The sequence below is a fragment of the Drosophila rhopaloa genome, unplaced genomic scaffold (genome assembly GCF_018152115.1).
Source record: "Drosophila rhopaloa isolate 14029-0021.01 unplaced genomic scaffold, ASM1815211v1 contig_3, whole genome shotgun sequence".
Lineage (NCBI taxonomy): Eukaryota > Metazoa > Arthropoda > Insecta > Diptera > Drosophilidae > Drosophila > Drosophila rhopaloa.
In genome coordinates this window covers 2,356,813-2,372,150 of record NW_025335123.1, presented here as the reverse complement: position 1 = coordinate 2,372,150, position 15,338 = coordinate 2,356,813, and the positions used below count along the sequence as shown (strand labels likewise).

The 15,338-nt window shown below is 37.7% G+C and overlaps 1 protein-coding gene across 6 annotated transcripts in view; it reads left to right on the top strand.

The window, feature by feature from the left end:
• Positions 1-15,338, top strand: part of LOC108048012 (MAGUK p55 subfamily member 7) — a 67,487-nt gene that overhangs the window by 11,981 nt on the left and 40,168 nt on the right. For all 6 annotated transcript variants that reach the window (XM_044461340.1, XM_044461337.1, XM_044461338.1 and 3 more), the window contains exon 4: positions 12,126-12,256. In XM_044461340.1, coding sequence (XP_044317275.1) covers positions 12,126-12,256 — 131 coding nt within the window. The remainder of the gene's footprint in view (positions 1-12,125; positions 12,257-15,338) is intronic.

Below are 15,338 nucleotides of genomic sequence, written 5' to 3'. Positions count from 1 at the left end.
ATCATATATTTAAATCAAAAAATGTAAATCAAAACTGTGGCAAATATAATGTAAACTAAAAGTAAATTAAAAATGACTTTCAAATAAAATCGAAGTAAATCCAAACCAAAATTGAGGCAAACTTTAAAGAAAGCAAATCCAATTTTAAAGCAAAGCAATAAGAACTAGTAAGCATCTCTAAAGCAAATTAAAGCAAGTCTAAATCAGTTTCATGAATGCCATTAGCACGTAATGCCATTTTCCCGGTGCAAAATCTAGCAGTTTGCAGAAAATTAAGACCTAAGGAGGTTCGAGTTCTGGATGTTCGACTGTATCCGCACGGAAAGTTTTTTGTCGCTTCATTATTATGGGCAAAACTTCAGTTTAACCCATTAACACGGCGATGAGTGCGGTGTTTGCTCTTATTATTCTCGCTTTTTTGCGATTTTTTCCGTTTTCCTTTTTTTTTTTTTTGTTTTGTGGGCGTGAGAGTGCAAAAAGTGAGGGCAAATAGTTTGGAGGGCCGACACATGTAGATACAGATACGAAATCCCCCATGAACCATCAAAGTGGCCAGCAAAAAGCATTTGGAAATGGAAATGGTGGGAGTTATAAGACCAGCTCTGGCTCTCTCTTTCCCCCTTTCTCCCTTCCCCATTCCCCCTCCTCGCTCTCCCTCTCTCTCTCTCTTTCACAGCCTCCTCAACTTTTTGCCTCCCACCGAATTCAGCCAACTGGAAATTACTGCAAAATAGACAAAGCGTGAGCGAGATGCTCAGATGCCGAGATATGGGAGAGCAAGGGAGATGGGCTATAGAAATAAAAGCTGCTTACAGTTTGGGCTGCGTTGTGGGCCACGTGTTGTTGTTGCCGTAAAAAGCGGCTAAACAAGAAACAACAACAGCAGCAACAACAAGAAACTCACAAACAGCCAAACGGACAGCAAAGAAAACTAACCTCAAAACGAAACAAGTTTTGTCGAAAGTGGAAATCAACTGTCAAAAAAAAAAACATAAAAGTGGCAAAAAATACACATTTTATGGGACCCACATACCAAAAGTTACATTCATTATGCTATGCCACTCATTAAACTGGCAGCATTATGAATGATCTTAAACCGGGCAGAGCAACTGTTTTCCTATTACGGAAACTGATTACAAGCGTATTTTCACTAAGGACGTTTAGTTAGTTTAAGGACTGTTATAAACAATTTTAAAATTTTTATTCAAAATATGGATATTAAAATATATAATATATTCTCTTGTGTTTACTAAGTCAATAAATTGTAAAGACATTTTAAGCATTAACATGCTATATCTGAATTTACTAATCATATAATCATGGTAAATTATTAAAGTACCTAAATAATACTTTATCCCTCAATTAGGAGCGTGACGATAAAGGATGTAAAGCTTGCTCTAATAATGTTTATAGTAAATCTTAAACCAATTCGTTTTAGCATACATACATTTGTATTTTATACAGTTTAATGCAGACTAATCAGCTCTTATTGCGCGCATATCGGATGAATAAATGTACTTGTGTTTCAACTAATAAAAATTCAATTAATTTAAAATCAACCTATTCCAATTGAAAAATAAATAAACAAAAGAGAGGAATAATTCATAATTGTCTAAGCCATGAAACCGACCATGTATCCTCCATTAATAGCTCTCAAGTAAATCCAATTACAGCGTTGAAAGTAAACTAAAATTGCTGCACAAAAGCAACATTATTGTGCGGATACTAAATCAATCAGATGCTGACCCATTTCGAGCGCACACATCACAGAATCCGCAGCCAATTGAATTACAGTTTTGGCTGCACTGTGCCGCATTCCAAGGGGCGTATACGCATCCCAGAATCCCCCTCCTGCACAGTATCCGCCTTCCCTTTTGTCCACTGATAAGGCGGCAATCAGTTGCAGTCTCCTCGAAACCGCTTTTATTTTTGGGTCAACTCCAACGGACCCCGAAGAATTTCCAGTTTGCAACGGCGGCTAACACACAAACAAAACACACAAAAAAAAAACACTGAAAACACCGAATACATTCCAAAGCAATGAATTTGTTGTTCAAAGCGAAATCAATAGGAGTTTGCCGGCAGAGGAAAAGAGGTGCGAAGCTAAGAAACTTAAAACTAAAAGCTAAAGCCTAAGTTTTCAATATTCGTCTATGGGATCGCCTGCAGGTGCAAGCGGGATGGCTTGCGATTGAGAGAGAGAGAGAGAGAGGGGCAGCATCCGAAATCCGGTAACGCAAGTTTCTTGGCTCCAAAAGAACACTGAACGAAATATGAAATCAAATAAGTATTTACGCTGTTTAAATTGCATGCATTGCGAGCATGCCCACTCTAAAAATTCATTAAACTGGCCACACTTTACTGTTGCTTTTTACTGTTACTGTTACTGTTAAATTATTATTATTAAGAAAATAATAATGAAAACAATCCTAAAATGCAATGTCTTATATGGAAAAATGTAGCTTTGTTTGCTTCTTCTCAATTTTGGAAATTGAATTAAAAAACACCTTTCCTTGCAATATATAAACATAACATGCTATAAGTGTTTATGCCATTATGAATCATGAAGTTCATTACACTAGTTTTGTTCGTAATTTTTGCAAATTGCACGTTTTAACGTCCTCTTGATAATGCAAATATAACTTGGGTGATTTAAATTGTCCATTTTTTAAACCAATATTTCACACTGTACAATTTATTTCAATGCTTAGATTGTTTTTTAACAGTAGGTCAGCATTTAAGTGACGCAATAAAAAATCTTAAGTTATTGCAAATATAATTTTTTAAAAAAACTTTAAAATGAAGTCGTTATCCAATAAGAGGTCATATTCCTTACATAATACCCATAACCTCACGGAAGTTAGAACGGGTGTTTCTTAAATTACAGTGTACCTGCTGAGTCAATTGTGTGAGTAAGTCTTTAAGTTTTACACGCGACCGCGACGTCGACTGAATTTGAAGCGATACAATTGAGCGCGCTCAGATGCGCTGGGTTAAGATGAGGGGGTGGTGAGGGGGCGATCGGGGGCAGGGGGGCGGTAAAGGTATGAGATGGCCATGTGCTGCGATGTGTAAAAGTCATTGCCTCAGGCGAGCGAGCGAGAGGGAGACCCCACACAAGGGAGATGGCAATAACAAGGGGGAGAGCCAAAATTGTTTTCCAACTTGGCCATGGAATTGCATTGAGATGCTAGTACACTGAGAAAAACATACCAAAACCTTACCACCTGATTATTTATATGAATGGAAAAGTTAAGTGAAACAAACTGCTTTTAAGCGAAACCCAATAAATAATCACTTTGGAATTCTAAGACAAATATTCAATTAAAAATAAAAAGATAATTTATGGAAGATTTACCGTCAAACCTGTTAGAAGAACATATTTTGATTTTCAATCAGCGATGATTAATCTGATATTTGAAATACTCTTTACATTGAATTTTAAAATAAGAGGTTTTGGATAAGATTATATCGATAACGTGACCATTTTTTAAGATGGTAAAATAAATTGTTTTTGTTGTTTAATTCTGGACTTAAGCAAATGTTTATGAACTGTTTTTCCGTAAGTTTCTAGTGTTCTAAACAAATCTTCCAACGCAATTAGATATTTAATTTTTTACGTGTGCATCATGACCAAGGATGTGACCAAAACGGGGGCGCGGTTCGGGATGCACACGGATATGGCTATAGCTATGTGGCATTGGGATGGGGTGCATGTCGTGGGTCGACCTCAGTGGCCACAGGAATGCGGAGGCTCAGTGGTCCATCTAATGCGGTGCTAGTGAATTCCGATTATTCGATTATTCGGCTCACATGCACCGGAGCACTGACTTAGCCATGTTTTCAACTGACATCCGTAGGTGTGTTTTAATTCAACCTGTATTCATTTGCCCTAACGAGCTTAATAGGAATAATTGATTGGTATTCTCGCAAACAAAGTGCACAGTATTTTCAAAGCAAACTGCATAGATTTGGTTATCAAAGTGCGTTTTTGGAATAACAATTGAACAAAGCTCAAATTTTCGGAGGCTTTTTATTAAGATGTAAGTATATATAAATGATAAATGTAAATAAATAAATGTAAAAATGATTTCGGGTTATAGCAATTCATTTTTTCCTTACTTACACCAAATTATTGGGTAAACTTACCTCTGATTTACCCCTTAATTTCTAAAGCCATTTGATACTCGAATGCCATATTCATATTGGTAATTTCGCAATGATAACTTCTTACCAACAAAGCCAAGTGCCACGCCCACTTACTCACTACATTCTCCCGTTTGCCACTTTTGTTCTTTATCGGTCGCTGTTGCAGCTGCATTTGTTGTCGCATGTTTTCTTTTCCATGTTTCTGTTTCTGTTTTTGTTTGCTGTTAGCTGTTTTGTGTTCCTTGGCTTTTTTGTTCACCTGAACACATTTTCTTGGTCTGCCTTTCACCGTTGCATTTCCCCATCTTTTTCTCGGTTTTTACTCCATCTCAAAGGGCATTATCTAATAACAAAAACCGGGTAGAAACGGTGGAGAATCGGTATGTGCCGTTCTTCCGCATCGGAATGCTTGAATTCTTGGGTGCCGTTGTCGATTCTTTGGATTTACTAGCCACTTACCGCTATCTCTTCTAATTGGATATGCGCAGATAGTTCTTAATGCCAATTCATTCGATATAAATTATGTAGATATGCAGACAGCACTAAACACACGCATTCTCTGATGCTTGAAATATGTATATGAATTTTGAGATCCCAACTTGTAACATCTTGTTCCATTAACCCAGACTATATGATTGAAATTATGGTTAACCTAAAAGAATTAATTAATGATTGTAGAGAATATATATATATATATAAAGTTTAGTTTAGTTTATTCCAAAAGAGGTTTGAAATATTATTGTTGATAAAAAAACGTTTATACTTTGCTCCATTTTGCCAACTTCCAAAATCCCCTACTTGCCTTTGAATCTTGTTTTAATCTCGAAAAGATCGTACTTGTTGTCAGACGAAGCGAAACGCGGCACGCAACATCCAAACAGCATAAAATAAAGTGGTTCTGTAGGTGATTTCGGGCTAAAAGGGGCGTGGCAGATCGCTGGAGGGGGGTGCTGAATTCTGCAGCTAATTGCAATTTGAAGTCGTCACAAAGAAAACGCTGTGTGTGGGGCAATCAAGCGCGCAAATAAGCAAACAAACGTGAGACAATGCGCACCTGAGACTCTACAAAAACTACAACAAGAACATGACCCTGAGATGTGATGATTGTCGTCGGCTCATCGCATGTCAAGTGAAGCTTCAATTGAATTCTGTTAACGAAAAACATTTTTATTTTGACTTAGCTTTCGATTCAATTCCGGTTTGAAATTCAATTAAATTTTAAATGGTTTTTATTGTGCTAGCTACAATTCAAAAGATATACATTTCTTACCCAAGAATAAAAATATTGTTTTGCCATCTTCCGCTGGCATACCAAATTTCAAACCGATAGGGCAGATATTATGATCAGTATAGACATTTTAGCCTAATCACTAGGCCATTGCACTTCTTAAGTGCTTGTTTTATTTAAATTTATTTCTAAATTAAGTTGAGAATACTTCATAAAAGGTATTCAAGTGAAGCTTCAATTGAATTCTGTTAACGAAAAACATTTTTATTTTGACTTAGCTTTCGATTCAATTCCGGTTTGAAATTCAATTTTTATTGTGCTGGCCACAATTCAAAAGATAGATATTTCTAACCCAAGAATGAAAATATTGGTTTGCTAACCTCCGCTTTCCAAATTTCATAACGATAGGGCAGATATTATGATCAGTAGAGACATTTTAACCTAATTACCAGGCTATTGCACTTCTTAAGTGCTTGTTTTATTTAAATTTATTTCTAAATTAAGTTGAAAAGCCCTCTTAAAAGAAGGTAAATAATGGGCCATACCATTTTTATTTCAACTTCATTTACTTTTTCAATTCAATTTGTAATCAGGTCTGAGAGTAACTGGTATAAAAGGTAAACAATGCGACCGTCCATCAGCCATAATCAGCTCCCCGTCTTGCCCCTCCGTCTTAACCCTTTTGGCCCCACACAAGGCAATCGCAATTAAACAATTTTCATGTTTACCCAGAAATCCCAGAGAGTGAGAAAGAAATGTGGAACGGAAAAAACTGTGTGATAAGCGATAAAGCAGCTGCGGCGCATGAGTAATGGCCAAAGGTGTCTGGAGGGGCTTTTTCATTTTGGGAGGTGAGGTGAAGGGAGGAAGTAGTTGAGTAAGGTGCTCATACTCATTCAACCCCCCGATTGGCTATCATAATCTGCTTTGACACAAATTGATATGCATGCCTTTTATTTACCAAACAATTGAGTGGAATACCCGGTTTTTTTGGACTTCCCCTTTCAAAGATTTATATTTGCCTGCACAAATAAATGTTATATTCTAAATGATTATTCTATATGTGAATAACTTGTATATTTGTAATATTTAGTAATAACTTACATTTGTATATATAGTTTTACTAAATATAAAAGTGAATTATATAATTAAGTACTTAACATCACTATTTAAACATGATCTGTAATATAGACAACATAATTAAAATCATTAGAAAAGACTTAGTTCTCTAGTTCTTCGCTTTAATTAACTAGGTCGTCTCAAGAATTGTAACTTATTTGCTGTATTGTATTATTCAAGTTCATATTGATTACTTTAAAAAGTTTTGGCAATGTAAGCATCGTAGCTTTTAATTACTTGACTTTTTCGGTCATCTGAATTTATGTTTACCAAAACCCTTTGATTGAGTTGCCAAAGTTCAGGTAGTTATGGTCATGGGCAATTCGAGCTTTTTACCAGTAGTCCCAGATTCCCCAGATTTCCCGGATTCCCAAGTCCAAGTCACAAGTAGAAGTCTCCCAATGCCGGCGACTGGTAATGCGATAGTCGGTTGTGCGGTTACATAACCCATGTGCACATGATTCGTAGATAAAAGACGGAGACAAATAATAACAATTCGCATACAACGATACCTGTGCACACCTGTATCTTTGCATCTCTGAAGTATCGTTGTATCTTTGTGTATTTCGCTCGAAGATAATGCGATATAAAACGAAATCTTCTGGTCAACCAAACGGGTTTCGCTCACATCAAAAAAGAAGCGATTAAAGCCGCAAAACAGCCAAAGAAGAAGGCCAAAATATAATCATAATAATTATATATTTCTGACTTGTATACACATACATACATCTATATGGGCTACACAAAAATTCGCTGCAATTAAGTTGGCAAGTTCTCTCATTGAAATATTTAAAATCAACATATTTACATTATAATGTTAATCATTTAATGGCCAATTAGTGTGTCTCCCACAAAGTGTGACTTTTTCAACGGCCAACCGAAACAGTGGATACCCTTTTTTGGCCACGATTCATTACAATTCAATGGCAATTAAATTTTAATTGCTAAACTCACAAAAAAGATCGACCGAGCGACGGCTCCATTGTTATTGTTTGTTATTTTCCTTGTTTTCTTTGCTGTTCACTCTGTCTGGCTAAAGGCCATGGCCAAAAGTAAGCAACAATAGCTGAATTAAAAATAGCAAAAAAAATGGCAAACATTTTGTTGTTTTACCTGTCCTTCGCCAGATATTCAATATGCTTGTTTACCACTTAAAAATATATAATATGAACATCAAACATACATTAGCTACAATGTAAGGAAACATAAGTTGTATAAAAATAGTATATATGTTTTCAATATCAAATTCGTATTAAAATCATTAAAAAAGGTAATTTTATTACTGATGACAATGTGCAATAAGTACATATATTGAAGTATAAAAATAGTATATGTATATATTTTAAAATATCAAATTCATATTAAAAACATTAAAAAAAAGTAATTTTATTACTGATGACAATGTGCAATAAGTACATATATTGGAGTAAATTTTGGAAAGCCCTACAATCTGAGTGAAACTTTATCCAGCATCTTAAAATTTTTTGAAGCTTATTCCGCGGATTCCACCTGCAGATTGGCAACAGCTGGAAGCCCAGGAAGTTGGAGAGTACTTTTCACCCTCCATATTGTCGAACTTGCCGAGGTCGATGTTGTTGCTTCTGGTTGCCATCGGTTGCCGCATGTTGCTGGCACTTCTCACGTGGTTTCTGCAATTTGAGTGCACTTTGGTTTATTGTTTATCGATTTGCTTGCGGGCAATTAAAGCCGCCTTCCTCCGCCCTTCTCCGCCCTTCTCCGCCCTTCTCCGCCCTCTACATTTCATTCCGCCAGTGTGATTCAAGATTTCAGGGCAGACCCATTAAACGGAGAACTTTTCCCCCATCTCCGCCGACGGCTCCTCTTGAAATGTGTGAAGTGCCACACGAGCAGCGTAACAGGAAGCCCGGTAAAAACTGGGAAACTCGACGAGGGGATGTCCAATATAAGCAAAAATAAACTTGGACATAATCAATTCATTTTCCAAGATTTCTGCTAGTGTTACATATTCTTCTTAGAATTTAAAAGACAGCGGATTTATCTCCAAAATGATTGTTTTCCAATTATTAAATTTGTTTTAAATAAAATTATTAATAACATCAAAAGTAGCATTATATGCTATCCGAATTTTACTGTAATACCTCACAAATTTCATACTCTCGAAATTATTAAACAACTGTACAAAGAAGCACTTTGTATCGCTAAAATAGTGGATAGATAGGTTGATAATCTAAATAAAAGATTCAGCTTGTTGAACAAGTAGAATTTGTTAGGTAAATGCACTAGGCAACCACACATTTGAGATAATTAACGCGGTGATAAGGGTTTATTGACCTAATTGAGCACCTAATAAAAGTTTACACCCTTACCACTCGTTGCAAAAGCATCTAAAAGTTAACAACTGAACAACAGCACTTTGTTGAAATACTTGATGCATAGCTCAAACCGACCAACACAAATATGCAAACGCACAAACCCCTTTTTATTTGCAAATAAACTAGACACGTTACAGTGTCAATGTCAGTTATTTTCACAAAAAGGGCTTAAATATTAAAAATGATTTGCAAAGTGAGTGATGCGCCCACAAGAAAATTATTTATAGACTGATTTTAAACCATTATTTTACACCATTGCAACAACTAAACCATATGAGAAATTCGATTTGTGGTTGTTAATCACAACTGCTTGAACTTTCTGTCCGGTCGAGTATACCCTCATCCTACCGTTTAGCTTGGGCCCCACCTGTCGTCTTTTGGCCGCAAGACCTATTATTGACTAATTAAGGTTAATAATATTGCACAAACAATCGACACACCGGAGAGCAACGAGCTCGAAGAACAACAAATGGCGGACATCAGACATCGGACATTGGACATCGGACACTGGACTACGAACTACGGACAACGGACAACAGTCTACGGACAAGAGTCTGCGGACGGACAAAAACGTACGGACAATAACGGACAATAACGGACACCTGCGATGGCTTCGTCAACAGCTTGCCACTCGATTACGACCATTTGCATGTGTCAAGGGGGCGTTGTTCGATGTCCGCCCTTTAAATCTGCCCCTTCCTCGCTTTCCCCCACTTTCTCCGTGCAGTCATGAACTCAATCGGAATCGCAATTGCCCGGACTTGAGGGGGCGCTCGACTGACACGGCTTGTCAAGACTTATGAGAGGAATTCCGACCAGGGCGGGGTGGCAAGAAGGGGGCGGGGTCGCGGAAATGAGTGACACAAACGAAAGGCGCACACATGGGCACCCCCATACATACACCAACACCCACACACCCACACACACACACACAGACAGGGACACGCACAGGGTCACACACACACTCTCGCGCGCACAAATGAGATTAAAAGTCAGAAACTTGGAGCTCGGAAAACGCACAGTAGTTGCTCCAACTCGCAAAAAAACGCCCCCGCACTAACCCTTTGCCCTAAATGTTTAACAACCCCATACACTTCTCGAAAAAATCTCCACCGAAATCGAATTATTTAGAGAATTAGCAGGAAAATACCTATATAAGAAATCCATATATACCACATAAGAAGATAATACGTACATATACTATCACTATCTATTGCTTTCACTATCTATCAACCTATTGCTATCACTAGATTTATAACATCACAATCATTTCTATCTATAAAGTTCAACATATTAACTCAAACCCCATTCATGAAATAGAAGAACTAAAAAAAATTAAATAACTTTAAGAAGAAACCATATAAACTGGTGAATCTTGCAATATATAATTTAAATAAAATGAATAATATTATCAATATTGTGGTACATAACGTAAAGATATTAATATTTATTTTTGAGTGCCCAGTTAGATCCATATTTAGTTGTTACTTTAATTTAATCATTTCTTTGTTTATAGACCGTTATGAGTTCGATTTTTATTTTAAATAGTTGGATATTGCTTTTGTTTAGCTTAAAATTGTTTCTAAAAAGGTGATGATCTATAATTCTAAACACAATTATTTGAATTTGAATTCATTGAATATTGCAAAAGCTACTTGCCTTCCTGATTTTTTTAAAAGCGTGGTAATAAAAAAAAAGAAACCTAACGAAATGGTTTCTATCGTGTGGTTAGTCTGTTGATTACATTTAGGTAAACTAGGTTTGTTTTTCTAAGTGCAGGAGGGGCTGAGGGGGCGGAAGGTTCAACGACATGTAGCGACATCGAGGCTGACAACGCGGCGCCTAATTGGATCTGGCCCGAGCCGAGCGCTCCACTTTTTGCCCGGGCACGCTCGAGGGTATATGGGATAAGGGAGGCGGGGGTTGGATGATAGGGGATGGTGGGGGGTTGGGGGCTGGGGGCTGGGGGCTGGGGGGATGCGACCTCGGATCGAGGGCGTCTTTAGCCATCTAACGCCCCCTCCAAAGCTAAAGCCCACAGCCAGAGCCCACCGCTTTTCGACGCAATCAACAGCCGAAAACGCAAGGGCAGCGAAATGAAATTAAAGCCGAGGTCACGCGGGGGTGGCTCTCGGGGGGTAGGGTGTTTGGGGGGAGGGAGTGCAGCCTAAAAAGCAATAAAAGTGACAAGAAAAGTTGAAGCGCTGAGTGGGCGACGAATAAGGATAAGGACTGGCAGTGGAGAAAGTGGATTTGGCGGCGAAAGTGGGGTAGTCGAATTCGTGTTGTCGTTGCTGTCAGCAACCAGCAAATTTTTAGCAAAACTTTGAGACTCCTCTACCCAACCAGCCAAAAAAAAACCAGAAAACAAAAAAAAAATGAAGGGAGTGGGAAGGTTTGCTTGTCTGAATCGCAGTCATAAAAGCGATTCCCCGGCGGAAACATTTTGTGGCACGTGAATGCACTCATGAATATGTATCGAACGATTCGTTTAGAGCGTGAATGTGAATGCAGCGAATGAGTGTTCGGGGAATACCGAAAGGACTTTACCGAAATGATGGCTGTCATCAGGGCGCAATTCATAGCTTAGGTCAGTGTCGTAAATTCACGAACGACGACAGGCGGCTTTCGTCACCAGATTGGAAAAATATTCAGGGAAATTCGTCCTGTTTCGGTACGGATATTTATATTTGTAGCAAAAGTAATGGATGTATCAGGGGAACACTTAAGCACCATGTTGATAATTTAGTGTATTAAAAAGTTAGCTCTTTGATATATGATTAGGTGGTTAGTGTATTTTCCGAATCTTCTATATCAGGAGCTTTCGTCGCCAAAAAATTAAATGTAATTTATTCGTGCTATGCTATTTTAAATCTAACGTTTTACTATAAAATATTCCGTGTTTCATTCCGTGCTGAAAATGCAATCAATCAATCCAATTACCATAAATAAAACCTGAAAGCAAATGAGAGGATAGGGTACTATTTTTAAGTAAAACCCAATTAAATGTGGTCTAAATTTATTGCAGATATTTAAAATGACTTAGCCAAACCAAGTTACAGTGTTAGTAGAGACTCTTTTACAACTATGATTTATGTGCTTCTTCTGTTTGTGTTCTTTCATTAACCACACTGACTCAACTATTGATTTTGGGGGTCGTTCTGCTCGGCAGATCACAGCAATTAAGCGAGTTGACCACACCCCCACTTTATCATCCGCCTGCTAAATGTTTAATGTGCCTGAATTAATTATTCCGTCCACTTGTCTCCTTGCAGCCTGGGATATTGGCAACTCGGTGCAGGACGCCTTCGTCATCGCCGTGGAGGAGCACGCCCGCGAGCGTCTGCAAAGATTGGCGGCCTTGAACCGGGTCACGCCCGTCGACATCACCCAGCTGTCCAAGAAGGTGAGTGCCCCCATTCGGGTCTCCTCCGTGGGGCTTTATGTTCGCCAACTGCTCGACTATGCTTTCTCATTGCCCAGGACTTTAATTGGATTTCTAGCGGATGCCTAAAAGGTTTTAAGGATATTTTTCTTAATGTCTTCAAATTGCGAGTTTCACAGAGTTTCTCGTTGGGGTTCTCATACCCGAATTTCCAAGCTATATATAGATTTAACACATTTCTACAAAATGTTCAGTACAGTGTCCTATTTAAACAAGGATTGATTCCTGGTATGGCTTTTCAATCGAAATGTTTTCCATTTTCAACGGAATATCAGACAATAAGTTTGCTTAAATTTCAGTGTTTGTTTTCCGGGAAGCTTTTAGTAGAGTATTTGCCAGTTAACAGTTGACTTATAATTCCGGGTATTTTTTAAGAGTTTTGCTAACAGATTACTGGAAAATGTGATTCATGCTTATTTACCTTAATTGAAAATTAGAAAATACACATGCACCTGCAACCATAAACTTAATTTACTGAAGCACCCATAACTATTAAAATTACCTTTAACAATATTTGAGCAGGTAATGAAAGGTAATGTTTTAGACAAATGAGGTAACTACATATATTGGCAGCTAGTTTGGAAGTCTATACATACATAAAGAAACTTAATTTGTTGGTTTTGCTCGGGAACATGGGTAAAGACAGGTTTTTCTTAGAAATGCCAGTGCTATTTTAAGGTGCACATTGGTTTTATTGACTGGCGGATTTTCTTTTATGTATGTTTGTACATCTAGTGGAAGTGCATATTCGATGGATGGAAAGGCAAAACGGGTGGTGGAATTCCCGGAAAGTACTACACTGTATTTCGTATTGTATTTTTTTTTGATTGTGCGGCATGTGGCACTGAGGCAAATATGAATGCAAGGTGTTTATTTGCAGGCTGTGTGTTTGGTCCGAATCGGACGGCACTCTGAAATTGAAATGGAAAACGTTTTATCAAAACAGCTTTCTATCACACACGGTGCAGACCCCACTGTCGTTGGCATAACTGAATGACTAGTGACCAGTGACTGGTGGCCCCTCCCAAATACCAAATACAAAATACAAAATACAAAATGCAAAAAATGAGGAAGTATGCTCTCACAAAATTCAATTAAAAATTCAACAAACCCAACACGAGCCAGTAGACAGTGGACTGAAACTAAAAGTGGAAACAAAAATAGACACAACTAAGTAAAAAGTGAATAAAACAAAGAAAAGCTCAAAGCAAACGTTGTATAAACTTGAAAACAAAAGCAAAATAAAATTGCCATCAAAAGTTACGCAAAACAGAAAAAAGCCGAAAGAAAAATAAATAAAAACAAGAAAGGAAAGCTAACTTCGGGCGGAGCCGAAGTTGATATACCCTTGCAGAATACTCTGTAAATTATATTCTCCAAAATTATTCATATGATGCATTCTTAATACTCATAAAAAATCCCAACTTTCTAACTTTAAAAACACCAAAGTTATGGCATTTCCGATCAATCAGTTATATGGCAGCTATAGAATATAGTCGGCCGATCCTTATGAAATTTGGTAGGTCGGATTGATTGGCCAAATATAAAACCCATAGGAAATCCCAGCTTCCTAACTTTGCAAACACAAAAGTTATGGCATTTCCGATCAATCAGTTATATGGCAGCTATAGGATATAGTCGGCCGATCCTTATGAAATTTGGTAGGTCGGATTGATTGGCCAAATATAAAACCCATAGTAAATCCCAGCTTCCTAACTTTACAAACACCAAAGTAATGGCATTTCCGATTAATCAGTTATATGGCAGCTATAGGATATAGTCGGCCGATCCCGGCCGTTCCGACTTATATACTGCGTGCAAAGGAAAGAAGGGTGTGTGCAAAGTTTGAATTCGATAGCTTTAAAACTGAGAGACTAGTTTGCGTAGAAACAGACAGACGGACAGACGGACAGACGGACAGACGGACATGGCTATATCAACTCAGGAGGTGATCCTGATCAAGAATATATATACTTTATATGGTCGGAGATGTCTCCTTCACTGCGTTGCACACTTTTGACCAAAATTATAATACCCTCTGCAAGGGTATAATAAAAACAAGAAAGGAAAGCTAACTTCGGGCGGAGCCGAAGTTGATATACCCTTGCAGAATACTCTGTAAATTATATTCTCCAAAATTATTCATATGATGCATTCTTAATACTCATAAAAAATCCCAACTTCCTAACTTTAAAAACACCAAAGTTATGACATTTCCAATCGTTCAGTTATATGTCAGCTATAGGATATAGTCGGCCGATCCTTATGAACTTTGGTAGGTCGGATTGTTTGGCCAAAAATAAAACCCATAAAAAATCCCAACTTCCTAACTTTACAAACACCAAAGTTATGGCATTTCCGATCAATCAGTTATATGGCAGCTATAGGATATAGTCGGCCGATCCTTATGAAATGGCATGTCGGATTGATTAGCCAAATATAAAACCCATAGAAAATCCCAACTTCCTAACTTTACAAACACCAAAGTTATGGCATTTCCGATCGTTCAGTTATATGGCAGCTATAGGATATAGTCGGCCGATCCCGGCCGTTCCGACTTATATACTGCGTGCAAAGGAAAGAAGGGTGTGTGCAAAGTTTCAATTCGATATCTTTAAAACTGAGAGACTAGTTCGCGTAGAAACAGACAGACGGACAGACAGACGAACAGACGGACAGACGGACAGACGGACATGGCTATATCAACTCAGGAGGTGATCCTGATCAAGAATATATATACTTTATAGGGTCGGAGATGTCTCCTTCACTGCGTTGCACACTTTTGACCAAAATTATAATACCCTCTGCAAGGGTATAAAAATGGATCGACGACAGACTCAAATAATATTTAATAAATCTATTTCTCAAAAGTTGGCATTACCATTAAGGAAAAGTTCGAGGGGGTTAAATTTTATTGATTGATTTTATTTATGATGATAACTATGATAGCCATATTCTATGACATATTCTATGACTAAGTACAAATTTTCTTATATGTACCAGTGCTCAATAACAATTCTAAATTAGGTTTAAAGTTAAATCT